Genomic DNA, 19,948 nt, shown 5'->3' on the forward strand with positions numbered 1-19,948 from the left:
GACAGCTACTCTTTCTTTTATGGTTAACTGTTTGCATGATATATTTTTTACATCCTTTTATTTTCACCCTACTTGTGTCTTTGAATCTAAAGTGTGTCTTATAGATAGCATATGGTTGGATCTTCTTGATTCCAGTCTGACAATCTCTGCTGTTTGGTTAGAGTGTTTAGTCCATTCACATTGTGCTATTGACATGGTTATACTTATATCAGCCGTTTTGTCTTCTGCATGTCTCTTGTCTTTTTTATTCCTGTTTCTTTCACTGCCTTCTTTTGTGTTAATTTTTTTAGTGTATCATTTTAATACTTCTGATTTTTTAACCATCTGTTTCTTAGCCAAAGTTTCCTAGTGGTTGCTCTATGGTTTACATTACGCATCTTATTACAGTCTACTTTAATGCTACGTAATTCCAGTAAAAAATAGAAACTTTGCCTCAGTATAGCTCCATTTCCTCCCCCCTCCTTTGTGCTACCATCATCATATATTATATCAATATATTTTGTAAACCCAACCATATAGTGTTGTAATTATTATCTTATAAATCTTTCTGCCTTTTAAAGAAATTAAAAGAAGAAAGAAAATAACGTATTTATAGAACCTTTGATGTATTTACCATTTCTGATGATCTTCATTTCTTCATGAAAATTTACCATCTCCTTTCAGTCCAAAGGACTTCCTTCTTTAGTATGTCTTGTAAGGCAGGTATGGTAGCAGCAAATTCTCTGTCTTTATCTGTGAATGTCTATTTTGCTTTTGTTTTGAGGTATGGTCTTGCTAAATATCTAATTGTTGATTGACAGTCTTTTTTCTTTTACCATTTTGAATGTGTCGTTACACTGCCTCTGGCCTTCATTGTTTTTGGTAAGAAATCAGGTATTAATAGTTTTGCTGTTCCCCTATACCTGATAAGTTGTTTTTAATTTCATTGTGTTCAGATTTTCTCTTTGTCTTTGAATAATTTGACTCTGGTGTCTCTAGATACGGATCTACATACTTGGGGTTTGCTGAGCTTCTTGGATCTTTAGATAACAATTTTCACCACGGTTTTGAGATTTTCAGTCATTGTTTTTCAAACATCTGTTCTGTCTCTCTTTTTATGGGACTCCTATCACATATATTAATGAAGGGTCTGTTCATTTTTTTCCATCTTTTTTTCTGCCTTTAGTTCTTCACACTGGATGTCTGTTGCTCTAACTTCAAGTTTACTGATTTCTCATGCCAATTCAAATCTGTTGAGCCCATCTGTGAATTTTTTATTTCAGTTATTGAACTTTTCTTCTTTGTTTTCTTGTTCTGTTTTTTTAAAATAATTTCTGTCCCTTTTTCATGATTCTCTTTTTTAATCGTTGTCATCATGCTCATTTAAGTCTTTAAACACATTCCTTTTAGTTTTTCAACAAATTGTTTATAGCTGCTTTATTTTATAACATCAGCATCTTAATTTTTTTAAATTTTTATGGAGTTTAGTTGATTTACAATGTTGTGTTAGTTTCAGGTGTACAGCAAAGTGAATCAGTTTTATATATATATATATATATATATACACATTCTTTTTCAGATTCTTTTCCCGTATAGGTCACCACAGAATACTGAGTAGAGTACCCTGTGCTATACAGTCAGTCCTTATTAGTTACCTATTTTATATATAATAGTGTGTATATGTTAACCCCAAACTCCTAATTTATCCCTTCCTACCCCCTTTTTCCCTTTGGTAACCATAAGTTTGATTTCTATGTCTATGAATCTGTTTCTGTTTTGTAAATAAGTTCATTTGTATCATTCTTTATTAGATTTCACATATAAGTGATATCATATGATACTTGTCTTTCTCTGACTTCACTTAGTATGGCTATCTGTATGTCTTCTTTGGAGAAATGTCTATCTATATAGTCCACCCATTTTTTGATTGGGTTGTTTGGGGTTTTTTTGATAGTGAGCTGCATAAGTTGTTTGTATATTTTGAAGATTAATCCCTTGTTGGTCACATTGATTGCAAATATTTTCTCCCATTCTGAGGGTTGTCTTTTCATTTTGTTTATAGTTTCCTTTGCTATGCAAAAGCTTTTAAGTTTCATTAGGTCCCATTTGTTTATTTTTGTTTTTATTTTCATTCCTCTAGGAGGTGGATCAAAAAAGATCTTGCTGTGATTTGTGTCAAAGAGTGTTCTGCCTGTGTTTTCCTCTAAGAGTTTTATAGTGTCTGGCCTTACATTTAGGTCTCTAATCCATTTTGAGTTTATTTTTGTGTATGGTGTTAGGGAGTGTTCTAATTTCATTCTTTTACATGTAGCTGTCCAGTTTTCCCAGCACCACTTACTGAAGAGACTGTCTTTTCTCCATTGTGTATTCTTACCTCCTTTGTCATAGATTAGGTGACCATAGGTGCATGGGTTTATCTCTGGGCTTTCTTTCCTGTTCTATTGATATATATTTCTGGTTTTGTGCCAGTACCATACTGTTTTGATGACTGTAGCTTTGTAGTATAGTCAGTGGTGTCAGTTGTACCTTCTCCTTTTTCATTTCTAATTTTTTTATATATAAGGTAATTATTGATATGTACATTCGTATTGTCATTTTCTTAATTGTTTTTGATTTTTGCAGGTCTTTTTGTTTTTGTAGGTCTCTTGTGATTTGATGACTATCTTTAGTGTTGTGTTTCTTTTTCTTTTTTGTGTGTGTATCATAGTTTTTTGGTTTGCAGTTCCCGTGAGGTTTTGATATAGCAGTCTATATACATAAAAGGTTGTTTTAAGTTGCTGGGCTCTTATTTTCAAATGCAGTTCCCATTTTCTGCATTTGTACTCTCATCTGCTCGTGGTTGCTGGTTTTGATATCCTATTCGTGTGTGGATTATTTCCTGCTGTTACTATATGTTTACCTTTACCAGTGAACTTTCCCATTTGTGATTTTCTTGTTTCTAGTTATGGCCCTTTTTTTTGTTGTTTCTTTTCCCCCTACCTAGAGAAGTTTCTTTAGCATTTGTTTTAAAGCTGGATTGGTGGTGCTAAATTCTCTTAGCTTCTGCTTGCCTGTAAAGATTTTGATATCTCTGTCAAATCTGAATGAGAGCCTTGCTGGGTATTCTTTTTTTTATTATTATTATTTTTAAATTTATATTTATTTATTTTTGGCTGCATCAGGTCTTAGCTGTGGCACACGGAATCTTTCGTTGTGGCACACGGGCTTTTCTCTAGTTGTGCGTGGGCTCTGTAGTTGTGGCACATGGGCTCTCTAGTTGTGGCACTCGGCATGTGGGCTCTTAGTTCCCCAACCAGGGATCGAACCAGCGCCCCCTGCATTGCAAGACAGATTCTTAACCACTGCACCACCAGGGACGTCCCTAGGTAGAGTATTCTTATTATACACATATGAGTGTATACATGTCAGTCCCAGTCGTGCAGTCATCACACCACCATCCCCACCAGCCTGTGGCTTTCCCCCCTTGGTGTCCATACGTTTATTCTCTACATCTGTATCTCAACTTCTGCCCTGCAAACCAGTTCATCTGTACCATTTTTCTAGGTTCCACATACATGCATTAATATACGATATTTGTTTTTCTCTTTCTGACTTACTGCACTCTGTATGACAGTCTCTAGATCCATCCGTGTCTCTACAAATGACCCAATTTCTTTCCTTTTTATGGCTGAGTAATATTCCAATGTATACAATGAGGTGATACCTCATTGTAGTTTTGATTTGCATTTCTCTATTAATTAGTGATGTTGAGCAGCTTTTCATGTGCTTCTTGGCCATCTGTATGTCTTCTTTGGAGAAATGTCTATTTAGGTCTTCTGCCCATTCTTGGATTCGGTTGTTTGTTTTTTTAATATTGAGCTGCTTGAGCTGTTTGTATATTTTGAAGATTAATCCTTTGTTCATTGATTCGTTTGCAAATATTTTCTCCCATTTTCAGGGTTGTCTTTTTGTCTTGTTTATGGTTTCCTTTGCTGTGCAAAAGCTTTTAAGTTTCATTAGGTCCCATTTGTTTATTTTTGTTTCTATTTCCATTACTCTAGGAAGTGGATCAAAAAAGATCTTGCTGTGATTTATGTCATAGAGTGTTCTTCCTATGTTTTCCTCTAAGAGTTTTATACTGTCTGGTCTTACATTTAGGTCTCTAATCCATTTTGATTTTATTTCTGTGTATGGTGTTAGGGAGTGTTCTAATTTCATTCTTTTACATGTAGCTGTCCAGTTTTCCCAGCACCACTTATTGAAGAGACTGTCTTTACTCCATTGTATATCCTTGCCTCCTTTGTCATAGATTAGTTTACCATAGGTGCGTGGGTTTATCTCTGGGCTTTCTGTCTTGTTCCATTGATTTGTGTTTCTTTTTCTGTGCCAGTACCATACTGTCTTGATGACTGTAGCTTTGTAGTATAGTCTGAAGTCAAGGAGTCTGATTCCTCCAGCTCGGTTTTTTTCCCTCAAGACTGCTTTGGCTATTCGGGGTCTTTTGTGTCTCCATACAAATTTTAAGATTTTTTGTTCTAGTTACATAAAAAATGCCATTGGTAATTTGATAGGGATTGCATTGAATCTGTAGATTGCTTTGGGTAATATAGTCATTTTCACAATATTGATTCTTCCAATCCAAGAACATGGCATATCTCTCCAACTGTTGGTATCATCTTTAATTTCTTTCATCAGTGTTTTCTGCATACAGGTCTTTTGTCTCCCTAGGTAGGTTTACTCCTAAGTATTTTAATCTTTTTGTTGCAATGGTAAATGGGAGTGTTTCCTTCATTTCTCTTTCAGATTTTTCATCATTAGTGTATAGGAAGCAAGAGATTTCTGTGCATTAATTTTGTATCCTGCAACTTTACCAAATTCACTGATTAGCTCTAGTAGTTTTCTGGTGGCATCTTTAGGATTCTCTATGTATAGTATCATGCCATCTGCAAAGAGTGACAGTTTTACTTCTTCTTTTCCAATTTGTATTCCTTTTATTTCTTTTTCTTATCTGGTTGCCGTGGCTAGGACTTCCAAAACTATGTTGAATAATAGTGGTGAGAGTGGACATCCTTGTCTTGTTCCTGATCTTAGAGGAAATGCTTTCAGTTTTTCACCATTGCGAATGATGTTTGCTGTGGGTTTGTCGTATATGGCCTTTATTATGTTGAGGTAGGTTCCCTCTATGCCCACTTTCTGGAGAGTTTTTATCATAAATGGGTGTTGAATTTTGTCAAAAGCCTTTTCTGCATCTATTGAGATGATCATACGGTTTTTATTCTTCAATTGGTTAATGTGGTGTATCACATTGATTGATTTGCGTATATTGAAGTATCCTTGGATCCCTGGGGTAAATCCCACATGATCATGGTGTATGATCCTTTTAATGTGTTGTTGGATTCTGTTTGCTAGGATTTTGTTGAGGACTTTTGCATCTATATTCATCAGTGATATTAGTCTGTAATTTTTTTTTTTTTTGTAGTATCTTTGTCTGGTTTTGGTATCAGGGTGATGCTGGCCTCATAGAATGAGTTTTGGAGTGTTCCTTCTGCAGTTTTTTGGAAGAGTTTGAGAAGGATGGATGTTAGCTCTTCTCTAAATGTTTGATAGAATTCACCTGTGAAGCCATCTGGTCCTGGACTTTTGTTTGCTGGAAGATTTTTAATCACAATTTCCATTTTATTACTTGTGATTGGTCTGTTCATATATTCTATTTCTTCCTGGTTCAGTCTTGGAAAGTGATACCTTTCTATGAATTTGTCCATTTCTTCCAGGTTGTCCATTTTATTGGCATAGAGTTGCTTGTAGTAGTCTCTTAGGATGCTTTGTATTTCTGCGGTGTCTGTTGTAACTTCTCCTTTTTCATCTGATTTTATTGATTTGAGTCCTCCCCCTCTTTTTCTTGATGAGTCTGGCTAATGGTTTATCAATTTTGTTTATCTTCTCAAAGAACCAGCTTTTAGTTTTATTGATCTTTGCTATTGTTTTCTTTGTATCTATTTCACTTACTTCTGCTCTGATGTTTATGATTTCTTTCCCTCTGCTAACTTTGGGTTTTGTTTATTCTTCTTTCTCTGGTTCCTTTAGGTGCAAGGTTAGGTTGTTTATTTGAGATTTTTCTTGTTTCTTCAGGTAGGCTTGTATAGCTATAAACTTCCCTCTCAGAACTGCGTTTGCTGCATCCCGTAGGTTTGGATCGTCGTGTTTTCATTGCCATTTGTCTCTAGGTATTTTTTGATTTCCTCTTTGATTTCTTCAGTGATCTCTTGGTTATTTACTAACATATTGTTTAGTCTCCACGTGTTTGTGTTTTTTACGTTTTTTTCCCTGTAATTCATTTCTAATCTCATAGTGTTGTGGTCAGAAAAGATGCTTGATATGATTTAAATTTACTGAGGCTTGATTTGTGACCCAAGATGTGATGTATCCTGGAGAATGTTCCATGCGCACTTGAGAAGGAAGTGTAATCTGCTGTTTTTGGATGGAATGTCCTATAAATATCAATTAAATCTATCTGGTCTATTGTGTCATTTAAAGCTTGTGTTTCCTTATTTATTTTCATTTTGGATGATCTGTCCATTGGTGTAAGTGAGGTGTTAAAGTGTTGATTGCCTCTTTTACAGCTGTTAGCAGTTGCCTTATGTATTGAGGTGCTCCTATGTTGGGTGCATATATATTTATAATTGTTATATCTTCTTGGATTGATCCCTTGACCATTGTATAGTGTCCTTCCTTGTCTCTTGTAACATTCTTTATTTTAAAGTCTATTTTATCTGATATGAGTATTGCTACTCCAGCTTTCTTTTGATTTCCATTTGCATGGAATATCTTTTTCCATCCCATCACTTTCAGTCTGTATGTGTCCCTAGGTCTGAAGTGGGTCTCTTGTAGACAGCATGTATATGGATATTGGGTCTTGTTTTTGTATCCATTCAGCAAGCCTGTGTCTTTTGGATGGAGCATTTAATCCATTCACGTTTAAGGTAATTATTGATATGTATGTTCCTATTACCATTTCCTTAATTTTGGGGGGTTTGTTTTTGTAGGTCCTTTTCTTCTCTTGTGTTTCCCACTTAGAGAAGTTCCTTTAGCATTTGTTGTAGAGCTGGTTTGGTGGTGCTGAGTTCTCTTAGCTTTTGCTTGTCTGTAAAGCTTCTGATTTCTCCATCGAATCTGAATGAGATCCTTGCCGGGTAGAGTAATCTTGGTTGTAGGTTCTTCCCTTTCATCACTTTAAGTATATTATGCCACTCCCTTCTGGCTTGTGGAGTTTCTGCTGAGAAATCAGCTGTTAACCTTATGGGAGTTCCATTGTATGTTATTTGTCATTTTTCCCTTGCTGCTTTCAATAATTTTTCTTTGTCTTTAATTTTTGCCAATTTGATAACTGTGTGTCTCGGTGTGTTTCTCTTTGGGTTTATCCTGTATGGGACTCTTTGTGCTTCCTGGACTTGGGTGGCTATTTCCTTCCTCATGTTCGGGAAGTTTTCGACTATAATCTCTTCACATATTTTCTCGGGTCCTTTCTCTCTCTCTTCTCCTTCCTGGACCCCTGTAATGTGAATGTTGTTGCATTTAATGTTGTCCCAGAGGTCTCTTAGGCTGTCTTCATTTCTTTTCATTCTTTTTTCTTTATTCTGTTCCGCAGCGTTGAATTCCACCATTCTGTCTTCCAGGTCACTTATCCGTTCTTCTGCCTCAGTTATTCTGCTGTTGATTCCTTCTAGTGTAGTTTTCATTTCAGTTATTGTATTGTTCATCTCTGTTTGTTTGCTCTTCAGTTCTTCTAATTCCTTGTTAAACATTTCTTGTAGATTCTCCGTCTGTGCCTCTGTTTTTTTTCTGAGATTTCGGATCATCTTTACTATCATTACTCTGATTTCCTTTCCAGGTAGATTGCCTGTCTCCTCTTCATTTAGTTGTTCTTGTCAGTTTTTATGTTGTTCCTTTGCCTGAAACATATTCGTCTGTCATGTCATTTGGTCTGACTTTCTGTGTTTGTGGTCTTCTTTCCACTGGGTGCAAGATAGTAGTTCCTCTTGCTTCTGGTGACTGCGCCCTGGTGGGCGAAGCTGGATCTTGTCCCTCTGTTGGGCAGGGCCGTGTGAAGGGGTGTGTTTTGAGGTGGCTGCAAGCAGCCTGTCTGCTGATGGGTGGGACTGTGTTCCTATCCTGCTGGTTGTTTGGCCTGAGGCATCCCAGCACTGGAACCTGCAGGCTATTGGGTGGGGCCGCCAATCAATATTCCCTGCTTTGTGCTGGGTCCCAGCACATGTGAGACCTTGTGTGCACCCTCCAAGAGCTCCTGGCCCTGTGGAGCTCCTGCGCTCAAACCCCACTGGCGTTCAATGCCAAATGCCCTGGGGTTCTTCCTCCCGGTGCCAGACCCTCAGACTGTCTTAGAGGGCTATTTTTATGTGGGAGCATCCCTGTGTAGCCTGTGTGGGTTTAATATTTTTTGGTGCAAGGGCTTTTTTTTGTATGAATGTCTGCCACCTCTTTCCTCAGTGTATGCTGGCTGTTATCCCCTTGATAGGAGGTGTGACTGATGTTGTGGTGACCAGAGCCTGCACTGGATATTGAGCAGGGCCTCCCCTTGGCTCTGTGGTTGTCACTACCCTGTCAGGGGCAGGGTCTGCTACCCATTTGTTGAAGTAGAAGCCCCCAGATCCATTTCTGAGGTGTGTTTCTGATCTGTGGTGCAAGATAGGCAGGATTGGAGCACTCCCATTGGGAGAGAAGCCACTGAGTATTCCTCCTCTGGAGCTGTTCACCTGTGAGTGTGCTCTGCTGCGTCACCCTTCACCAGTTGTGCGCACTCACAAATTACCCTGTTGTTGGCACTGCTCTCGGCCCCACCTTAACTGTGGGTATGCTGGCAATTGGCTCTGGTGTCTCTGAGGCATTGTTTTCACCAGGACACCCGCAGAGATCCACTGAAGTCAGGTCATAGGACTGCAGTAATCGTGCACCTGGACCCTCTGTGGGAGCTATGGAAGCAGCTCAGACTCTGGCCTGGCCCAACCCCTTGTGTGTATGTGCCCACAAAGCCCACGGCTGCTAGAGCTAGACGTGGCTCAGCTGCAGGAGCCCTCGTCTGTTTGGATGTTCTGCAGGCGCTGAATTCACGAAGCTGGCAGCGGAGATATAAATCCATGGTTCACACAGCCGTGAGGAGAGATTTCAGCTCTTCTTTCTTAGTTGCACGGCCTCTGGGGCTCAGCTGTGGTTTCAGCCCCACCTCTGCGTGTGGGCTACCCACCCACCTGCATCTGCTCTTGAGGCTGCCCCGGGGCACATGAGCCTGCCCAGGCGGGAGGGGGCCAAGGTGGCAACCAGGGCAGCAAGTCCACCCAAGTGGGAGCCCCTCCTAGTGCCTGTGGAGGCAGGGGCCGGTGCATGGGGAAAGGCTGCAGTGGCAGCCCCACCCTTGATGCACCACTCAGCCATGGAGCTGCATCTCTTTGGCGGCCCAGGTTTCTTCCACAAACATTCCACGTTGCGGAGCTCCTCACTCCCATCCCTTCAGGCTGTCTCTTCGCAGCCAACAGCAGTCCTCTACCTGGGTCTACTCTCCAGACCCCATATTCCAGCCCCCAGCCCCCATCTGCACCAGCAGACACACGTCTCAGGCTGGGGAGCTCAGGGCTTTGGCATGCACCATCTGTGTAGGTCTCACTCTGTCCTGCCTGCCACAGACCGGTTGCTGGGCTCTACCTCCAAGCCCCCAAAGATCCCCTTCTGTCCCAGCTGATCTCCGCACTGGTGAGGGGGCTTCCCCGGATGATCTGTATATACTCATGTTTCTGTTGACTGCTTTTTTCCCCCTGATTGTGGGTCAAACTTTCTTGCCTCTTTGCATGTCTTACAGTTTTTTTTGTTGTTGAATCTGGGCATTTTAAGTAATATTGTAGCAACTCTAAAGTCTGACCTTCCCCCAGCCCCCAATTATTTTTGTTGTTGCTATTTTGCCTGTCTGCTTATTTGTTTAGTAATTTACCTGGACTTAGCTGTGTGATTCATTTCCTCTGGGATGTGTGGCCACTGATGGCTCTGCTCAGTTGGTTTTTGGTTTTGTTCCTGTTTTTATTTTTAAGTCTGGCTTTCTTGAGGTTGCTTCTGTTTCCACACAGTTTAGTGGCCATGCAGTACTGGTCAGAGATTATGTTCAAACACATCAAATCGATACGGCTTCCACCTGCTGTCATTGGATCTATGTGTGGATTTAGAAGTGTGTTCTAAGTTCAGATAGTTTTCAGGTCCGCCCCATTGGACCCTCTTGCATTTCCTCAGCACATGTGCACAGGCTTCTAGTAGAACAAGGATGCATGAATAGTTTCAGCCCTCTCCATCCTTCTCAAGTGTGCACACCAACTCCAGTCAGCCAGGATATTTGAAGAGCTTGTCAAGTGCCTCTATGACTCTCTCTTTGTATCTTCCTGTTACATTTGTCTGACCCATGGGTCCCTTATTTGCCCAACCAGGACTGCTACCACAGATTAGTAGAACCCCTGGCCTTCCCTGTTTGCTAGCCACTCAGATTGCAACACCACTGGGCATGGATTATTTCACCTTCTTTGAATCAAGTCAGTGAAACTGCTGGTTATTCACAACCTACCTTGCGGTGTTAGAATTACCACATTGAATGATGGGAGGAAAAAGGGGAGCAGTCTCTAGCAAGTATGCCACAGATTTTCATTGTTATTTCCTAAATGAGTTTTTCCTAAAATAAGTGTTATTCACTTTGTTGTTAATCCTGTAATCAATTTCCAGGTCACTGAAATGGTTGTTTTTTATCTTTCTGTCCAGTTTTGTAGTTGCTTTTGGGTTAGAGGGTTTGTAAACCTCCTCGATTAGACACATCAGAAGTCCCACCTAGGGACTTCCCTGGTGGCACAGTGATTAAGAATCTGCCTGCCAATGCAGGGGACACGGGTTCAATCCCTGGTCCCTAGGCATGCGGGAAGATCCCACATGACACAGAGCAACTAAGCCCATGCCCCACAACTACTGAGCCCGTGCTCCACAACTACTGAAGCCCGCGTGCCTAGAGCCCGTGCACCGCAACCAAGAGTAGCCCCCGCTCGCCGCAACTAGAGAAAGCCGCACACAGCAACGAAGACCCAATGCAAGCAAAAAATTTTTTTAATTAAAAAAAAAAAAGTCCCACCTAGTATTGAGTTTTGAACTGTTTAAACATTTTACACATTCAAATGTTAAAATTAAATCAGAAAGGATAAGGAAAATTAAGCCTAAAATGGCTTACAAAGAGGAACAAATTAATGTAACTGTATCAAATTGATTACATGTTAACATAACTATATCAAATTGATTACATAGAGAAGATAATTCCAATAACTTTGGACATAATATTCTGGCTGTATACCCTTAGTAGAATATATCCTAAAGTCGGAAAGAACTGCAATGAAATCTTGAACTTTACGTAGTAGGTTATAGGTAGTGATAGTCATATAGTAATTTTGAACCTTTTTGTTTATTTTAGGATAGAGCAAATGAGTAAATATATTGCTGTTACTGGGAACTAGAGTTTTCACTGTGGGAGTTGGTGTGGTATTCACTTACTTGAATACATACATAGAAGATTTCACTTGTATGTATTCTCTGACTCCTGGGATTTTTGTTTTATTTAAGATGTATTTTCATGGGTATCTTCACTGAGAGGGCCTAAAAGCAGTGACTCCCTAGTAATACCTAGACCTTGGTTTCTAAGTGCCATTCCCCACTAAAAGAATCCAGGACTCCTTGGAGAAATGGCTGATTCCAGGTATGGGGAAGGCAGAGTACAAAGTATTGCACCTGGAATATAATGTACACCTGCAGCAAAGTTCACCCTTGGGGGATAGATCCAAGCAAAGGTTTACACAGATCCTAGAAGTGGGCTAAGAAAACTTAGGTAAGAAATCTGGAGTATGGTCTAAAGGGGCCCCACGGGAGGAAGGGTGCGGTCAGAAGAGGACCTTGACGGGCCCCTCTTGCCCACGCCTAAGGAATGTACAGTGTTCTTCAACCCATGAAACCATCTGAGCATTTTATAACGTTCCAGACTTTTTGCAGTGCTTTTTTAAATTCTCTTATAATATTTTTTTTTTTTTTTTTTTTGGCTGCATTGGGTCCTTGTTGCTGCTTGCCACCTTTCTCTCGTTGCGGTGAGCGGGGGCTACTCTTTGTTGTGGTGCACGGGCTTCTCATTGCAGTGGCTTCTCTTGTTGAGCACAGGTTCTAGGTGCACAGGCTTCCATAGTTGTGCTCGTGGACTCTAGCACAGGCTCAGTAGTTGTGGCACACGGGCTTAGTTGCTCCGCGGCATGTGGGATCTTCCCGGAGCAGGCTTGAACCCGTGTCCCCTGCATTGGCAGGCGGATTCTTAACCACTCCGCCACCAGGGAAGTCCTCTTATAATTTTTAAAAATAACCTGTGAGGTAGAATTGAGTTGCCCAATTAGAGGCATTATGTACAGTCTACATTCAAAGGAAGATCATGTGGGGAAGGAAGTGAAAAGTAGTCCTGGGGAGGAGATATGGTTTTTGCTAGACTTTGAAAACAGGAAAATTTGGTTTGGGCAGTTGGAAGGGAAATCTAGAAGAAAAACAATGGCATTCCAAGGTGGGTAGGTAAGCAAAAGAATGGAGTGAAGAATAAGAGAGCCAGCTGTCTAGAAGAGATGACTTGTGTAGTAATGGGAGATTAGGCTGAGTAGGTTGGAATAGAAGTTTGTTGCAAAGAATAAAAGATTTCTGAATTTTTTTTTTAACCTGTAAAATAGGTAGATACCTCCATGCCCATCTCTCAGAATTGTCTTGGGAAGCAGATGAGCTGAGCTAATGTATGTGACAGCAGATGTTAAGCAATGAAATGCTATACTGTTATGAGTTATAGTGAACTTTGAGTGCCAGGCTGAAAAGTTTGCAGTTGTGGTAATAACTGTTGAAATAAACTCCATTCGTCAAGGGCATTGTCTTTTTGAGGTTTTCCTTGGCAGTTCCTGTGATGATTTACAGTGCAAGGTAATGTCACTATTTCTCCCTGAGTTTTTAGTGATGGGGAGGACTACTGAGTTAAGAGCCCTGTAAGAATGGTCCCCATTCTTATGCAGATACAATTCTAGAACAGATGTTACCGTGTGAGGTCTCTGCAATGTGTTAAAAGGCATTGTGGAGGAATGTGAGAGGGCTCCTAACCACGTTAGAGGAGAACCTGGAAGATTTGCACCCAGTAATGCAACAGGATACCAGCACTACCAGTTCACTTATGTGTGAATACTGCTGGCACTTAGCATGCTAATTATACACGATGAAATCTGTCCCTGGATTCCATAACATTACAGTGTGCGTGCCATCCTTTGGAAAAAAGAGTATGTTCCGGCAGCAGAATAAATCCTAGTCTTTGTACTGGGATCAAGTTAGTCTCCTGGCACAGCTGGGAGATAGTGCAGCTTTCTCTTCAAAGTGCTATTTTTAGCTGTTGCCAAGGAGATATTCAGCATGATATTGATACTTGAATTAATCCTCAATTTACACAATCTGTGGAAGCAGCGGCTCTTTTTCCAGGGTTTACTGCTTAATGGGTCACTGAGTTGTGATTTATCAGACCAAAAAATAAAATTCCTTCCTTAGAATAATTGGCCTCTGAAATACGTTCTGGAGCTCACCTCTTGGCCAGTTCAACTTTTAGGCCTAGTTATAAAGACACTGTGAGCTTTTCTCAGGCTGCCTGCTCAGGCTGCCCCTTATCAATAATTCCTTCTGGGTGTACCTTGGGTCTAGGCTTTTCTCATTGAAATGTTAATGTTCTAAATTTACCAAATAATGATTAAGCTCTTAAAACACACACACACACACACACACTCTCACACAGGCACGCACGCACACATGCACGCACGCACATGCATGCGAGCTTCACAAGAGCCTGATCTGGCCGTCTGGAAGACTCACCTGTGTTCATAGAACATTCCTGATAAGTTGGCACTGGATAACAGATTATAGACCAGAAAGTAGCTTGAAATTAGAGTTAAAATAGATTGAAATTGTTAACGTATGGACATTAAACTCTAATAACTTGATGAGTTGCCCTTCTCTAAAGAATTTTTTTGATATAACTGTTTTTTTTTAAAATATATTCCAGACCTTTAAGACCTGTGATGCATTTATTCATGTGATCCTATAATTTTTTCTTTTAACTTATTAACATGCTACCTTGCATTAATATATTTTCTAATGTGAAAACAACTTTTCATTGTTACAACTTTATTAGCCAGTGATACATGGGTGTGTGTGTGGTTTTGAGTGAATTTAAAATTGATTGAATGAATTCTCTAATATTTATAGGGTTTTGATTTTACCCTAATTGAAATTGTTTTAGAATTAAAAAATTTTTTTTAGTTTTTCCTAAACCCCTTCACCCATTCTCCCACACCCACCCCACCCCCACCCCCACCCCCGGCCCCAACCTATGAGCCTGGTGTTTTTTGTTTTGTTGTTTTGTTTAGATTCCACATATAAGAGAGATCTTGTGGTGCTTGTTTTTCTCTGACTGATTTATTTCATTTAGCATAATGCCCTCTGGGTTCATCCATGTTGTCGCAAATGTGAAGAGTTCATTCTCTTTTATGGCTAAATAATATTCCGTTGTGTGTGTGTGTGTGTGTGTGTGTGTGTGTGTGTGTAACACCACAGTTTCTTTATCCATTCATCCATTGACGGCCATTTAGGTTGTTTCCATATCTTGGTTATTATAAACAATGCTGCAGTGAACATGGGGGTGCAGATATCTTTTTGAGTTAGTATTTTCATTTTCTTCAAATAAATACCCAGAAGTGGAATTGCTGGATCATATGGTAGTTCTATTTTTAAGTTTTTAAGGAACGTCCATACTGTTTTCCATAGTGGCTCTACCAATTTACATTCCCACCAACAGTGCACAAGGGATTTCTTTTCTCCACAGTCTTGCCAATGCTTGTTATTTCTTGTCTTTTTGATAATAGCCATTCTAACAGGTGTGAAGTGATATCTCATTGAGTTTTGATTTGCATTTCCTTGCTGATTAATGATGTTGAACGTCTTTTCATGTACCTGTTTGCCATGTATGTCTTCTTTGGGAAAATGTCCATTCAGATCTTCACCCACTTTTTAATAAGATTGTTTGAGGTTTTTTGCTGTTAAGTTGTATGAGTTCTTTATGTATTTTAGATATTAATGCCTTATCAGGTATATGATTTGTAAATATTTTCTTCCATTTATTTTGTTGATGTTTTCCTTTGCTGTCCAAAACTGTTTAGTTTGATGCAGGTTTATTTTTGCTTTTGTTGCCTTTGCTTTTGATGTCAGATTCAGAAAATCTTTACCAAGACCTATGTCAAGGAGCTTACTGCCTTAGTTTTCTTTTAAGAGTATTATGGTTTCAGGTCTTACGTTCAAGTCTTTAATCCATTTTGAATTAATTTTTGTGTCTAGTATAACATAATGGTTCATTTTCATTCTTTTGCATGTGGTTGTCCAGTTTTCCCAGCAACACTTATCGAAGAGACTGTCCTCTCCTCATTGTATATTCTTGGCTCCTTTATCGTAAATTAATTGACCATGTGTGTGGGTTTATTTCTGGGCTCTCTGTTCTGTTTCATTGATCAATGTGTCTGTTTTTATGCCAATACCATACTGTTTTACTTACTATAGTTTTGTAATATAGGTTGAAATCAGGGAGCATGATGCCTCCAGCTTTGTTTTTCTTTCTCAAGATTGCTTTATCTATTTGGGATTGAAATAACTTTTAACTGGATTTGTTATGGGGTTTTCTTGGCCTCCAGCATCAAATCCCCTTTCTCATGTGGAGGAAATTCCCCTGTGCTGTAATCATGTTGAGTGCCAGTCAGTCCCCCAATTCCCTCACTCTGTTTTCTGACAGCCAAGGCATGTGACCTACGCTTGGCTCATTGGATGCTTCTGACCAAAACTTTAAATCTGGATCAGGACAAAGAAAGGGGAATGGATAGGATTTATTGGCTGCTATTACAGTCCTATCTTGGCCAGATTCTTCCACTAAAAGACACTTACGTTTTCTTGCTTTTTGACTTAACAGAGCTGACTTGAGTCCTGCCTGTTTTCTAAGCGTATATTTTAGGCCTCCCTTTGATTGTGTGAGCCCCACAGTAGCTTTCCAGTAAATATTCCCTTAAATTTTTTTTTGCCTAAGATAGTCCTTTTGCTAGCATCCAAAAATCCTAACCAGTACAGTAGAGGATATTATAATTCAAGCACCTCCTTCCTGGGTAGTACTAGGTAAATGTGGCCACATTTTTGTGTTTTGATCGCCATCACCACTACCCATTTTTTTCCTGTATTCCCTTAGAGTAGTCCTTCTTCAGATATGTTGTATCTTAACATGAATTATTATTGTGTCTGCTGAACATTAATAGATGTCATAAAAATTAAATTCAGTTTATACCTACCTTTTAGTTTCTTTATTGAGATTCATCAAGTGTTCTGTTTCATCCAGAGTATAGTAATAAGGTATTTGGAAAGCACCCTGGTCTCAACAGCTCATTTACAAATCTTCTCCAGAGACATAACATTTTTAGTTTAGTTCCTAATCTTAAGAGTACCAATTGTTTAGGCTCCCAGTTTGTACTGTAGATGAAAAACCCTGCTAACTTTATTTCCTCCCTTTGAAGTTTTTATTTAGTCAGAAGCTTCAAGAATGATGGGAGAGATTTTTGGAGATTCTCTCTTTTTAAAAAAAGCTGTCAAAAGGTGGCAGGCAGGGCTCCCCTAGTGGCGCAGTGGTTGAGAGTCTGCCTGCCGATGCAGGGGACACGGGTTCGTGCCCCGGTCCGGGAAGATCCCACATGCCACGGAGCGGCTGGGCCTGTGAGCCATGGCCGCTGGGCCTGTGCGTCCGGAGCCTGTGCTCCGCAACGGGAGAGGCCACAACAGCGAGAGGCCCGCGTACTGAAAAAAAAAAAAAAAAAAGGTGGCAGGCAGACACTCCTGCCAGTTCTGCTTCTGCCGACCATATTGCTAAGATGTTCAAGGCTGAAAGCACATAGGGACTCGGCACGTGTCATCTTTGCTCTACAGAATAACATTCACTCTGCCTTTGAGTTCAAAGAGTGCTTGGCCATCTGTGTTAATTTCTGAGTTGTTAGAAGAAGCTAAGAAAAGAGAGGTTTCTCTGGGTTTCTTCAGATTTCCCTGTGTTAGCCTGCTAACTGCATACTGCCTGACCCTGCAAATAAGACTTGTCCTCCATAATGCGCTCTGCTGGCTACTGTATGTCTCCTTTATGACACAAACTGCAATTGTAGCTAAGTAAGTATTACATTATTTATTTTACAGAAAAATAATAGCTAATATTTATTGAGCCCTTATTTGCCAGTCGGTGTATTGGGAGTTTTACATAAATTATCACATTAATCCATAAATCTATTAAAGCCTTAATTTTTAGATGAAGAAACTAGGCTCAGAACGATCAGGAACTTGTCCAGGATCTTCTACAATTAATAAGTAGCAGATCTAGAATTTGAATTTATAATGGTAAGCGTACCAGTGGGTATACTTAGTTTCATTTTTAGTAAATAGAAATTACTGTTCCGTGCAAAAGCTAGAAACAGAAAACCTGGGTTTTATCTTTTAAACATCAAGAATTCACTTGATGATTAGCCAGATGGTCATGTGTTTTTTTCAGTATGTTTGAGATTTAGATAAAACTGACCCAGTTCTCAAAAGTCAAGCTGCTGCCTTTTGAATAGCATAATGTGTAATGAAAGCTGACCTTTTTGTTCATTTATCATAATATTGTGAGAATTTATGTCATTCTCTGATCTCTTTCAGAGAAGGAGAGAAGAGAGCTCTAGACTAAAGGAGGAGGGAAATGAGCAGTTTAAAAAAGGAGGTAAGATACCTATTTCAGCACTGATGCTGGGCGTCTTGACTCCTCATTCTTTTGTAGATTCTGTGAAGAAACACCAAAGAACATTTGGAAACAATTAGCAGATCTGAACTGCTAATAATACCCTGTTGCCTCCCAACACCTTGGAATTTTGGTTTTTTACCACGTCCAAATTATTCTCAAGCGACAGTGACCAGTTACCATGTGTTTCTAGGCACAGGCATAGTTTTTCTTTTCTGTAATCTACTGTCTATAAACCCAGAGATTAGAAGGAAAAACTCTTGAGTTTTTGCTTTGGGAAACTCTATAAATTGGAATGTTAAAAGGCTATTTTGCTACATTGCTGTAAAAAGAGGGTCCCCGTTACTTGTGACAGTGCTGTGAATACTGGCCCAATGCATCCGGTGTGGCCGAGGGAAGGATTTTGCTTGTACTTTGGTTGCTCTTTCATGTGCCTTTTTCTGTGGATGCCTTAAGTAGAGAGATGTTCCTTCTGGGTTTCCTATATTTGCTTAGGAATAAGTGGGGTTCGTTCTTATAATTTGGGGGAACTATTTGCTCTTATGATCAAATTCTATCACATCTCAGAGTGTGCATGCTTTAGAAATCTAGGAGTAGTAACATCTTCCCCTAGTTACTTTTAGGTTAAAAAAATTTTTTTTCTTATATCCTGGTTTAGCAATCATCACTTCTTTTTTTCTAAGAAAACTAAAGGTTCTCTGAAAGCGTATCTCCTTGTATTTTAGTATTAAATCTTTCAAACCTGAGAAGGGAGTGAGTAGGCAATTTTTCTTTTAGTACCCCGACCGTAATTCTTTGTGTGGCAATGAATATATAAATTTATCACCATTTTCTCTTTTTTTTTTTTTTTTTTTTTGCGATACGTGGGCCTCTCACTGCTGTGGCCTCTCCCGTTGCGGGGCGCAGGCTCAGCGGCCATGGCTCACGGGTCCAGCCGCCCCGCGGCACGCGGGATCCTCCCAGACCGGGGCACGAACCTGCACCTGCGTCCCCCGCATCGGCAGGCGGACTCCCAACCACTGCGCCACCAGGGAAGCCCACCATTTTCTCTTTTAAGGTGTTTAGTCAACTGCTGATTTTTACATTGTGCTTTTGGCTCTATAAAATGTCTCTCCAAACATTTCATGGAAGCAGTTTTAGCCAGGTTGACTCCATGAAAGTACAATGTCTTTAATGAAAATATATACATAGAATTTTTTTCTTCATCCTGGGCCATTAATCCCAGATTTCAGTCTCTTTCATCTGTCCAGTTCCCTAATCCCCTTTCAAAACTTTACTAAATTGATAAGCCAAATTAAAGGTGAACATATAGAGCATTCTGTTGGAGACCTTTGTCCCGTGAATGGAAAGCGATGCATTCTGAGATCTTTTGGAATACAGTGATATCAGGTATAAAATCATAACGACCTCTCATATTTTACCTTATCCTCAGATTATATAGAAGCTGAAAGTACTTACAGTCGAGCCCTTCAGATGTGTCCATCCTCCTTCCAGAAAGACAGGTCTATCCTGTTTTCAAATAGAGCTGCCGCAAGGATGAAACAGGTATGTATCTTTGACCTTTTCTTTTTAAGAAGCACGTGAACTTACAGTGTTTTCATAGGATAGCTTCTCTCCAGAAACAAGCATAGGGGCTCTAAAGTTGCTGCCTCTCTTTTCTTACCCATATATTTCCCTGATTTAAAGGGCATGGGGAAGATAGAAAAGATATTTTGAAAAACTTCAGTCAGATTACTGTTCACATTCCTCATTAAAGTGGCTGAGTGAACACTTCCATGGAAGGAAGCCTGGCAAAGTTTCCGCCAAACTAGGGCAGGTTAATGAAGCAAAGAGCCTATAGTGCATCTCCTAGAATAGCTACAACTGCTTATTTTAGGCCTCTGGAACTCTAGATAAAGACCCAAAGGGGCAGGAAACAGTGCTTAAAACTGAACTTCAAGATGCTTATCCCTGAGATTCTGATTTTCTGTTGAAAGTGTGGACATAGGGAGAAACGTCCAAGAGTTGGGGTGAGAGGTACGCTTAAATGCAAAGTAGGTGTCAGGGAAAGTTCAAAGGTATTTTATATTT

General features: G+C 39.8%; 1 protein-coding gene across 4 annotated transcripts in view; it reads left to right on the top strand.

The window, feature by feature from the left end:
* Positions 1 to 19,948, top strand: part of TTC1 (tetratricopeptide repeat domain 1) — a 73,600-nt gene that overhangs the window by 34,851 nt on the left and 18,801 nt on the right. For all 4 annotated transcript variants that reach the window (XM_029217248.1, XM_029217245.1, XM_029217246.1 and 1 more), the window contains exons 4-5: positions 17,800 to 17,860; positions 19,311 to 19,423. In XM_029217248.1, coding sequence (XP_029073081.1) covers positions 17,800 to 17,860; positions 19,311 to 19,423 — 174 coding nt within the window. The remainder of the gene's footprint in view (positions 1 to 17,799; positions 17,861 to 19,310; positions 19,424 to 19,948) is intronic.

The sequence above is a fragment of the Monodon monoceros genome, unplaced genomic scaffold, assembly GCF_005190385.1.
Source record: "Monodon monoceros isolate NGI ecotype Baffin Bay Population unplaced genomic scaffold, NGI_Narwhal_1 Super_Scaffold_12, whole genome shotgun sequence".
Lineage (NCBI taxonomy): Eukaryota > Metazoa > Chordata > Mammalia > Artiodactyla > Monodontidae > Monodon > Monodon monoceros.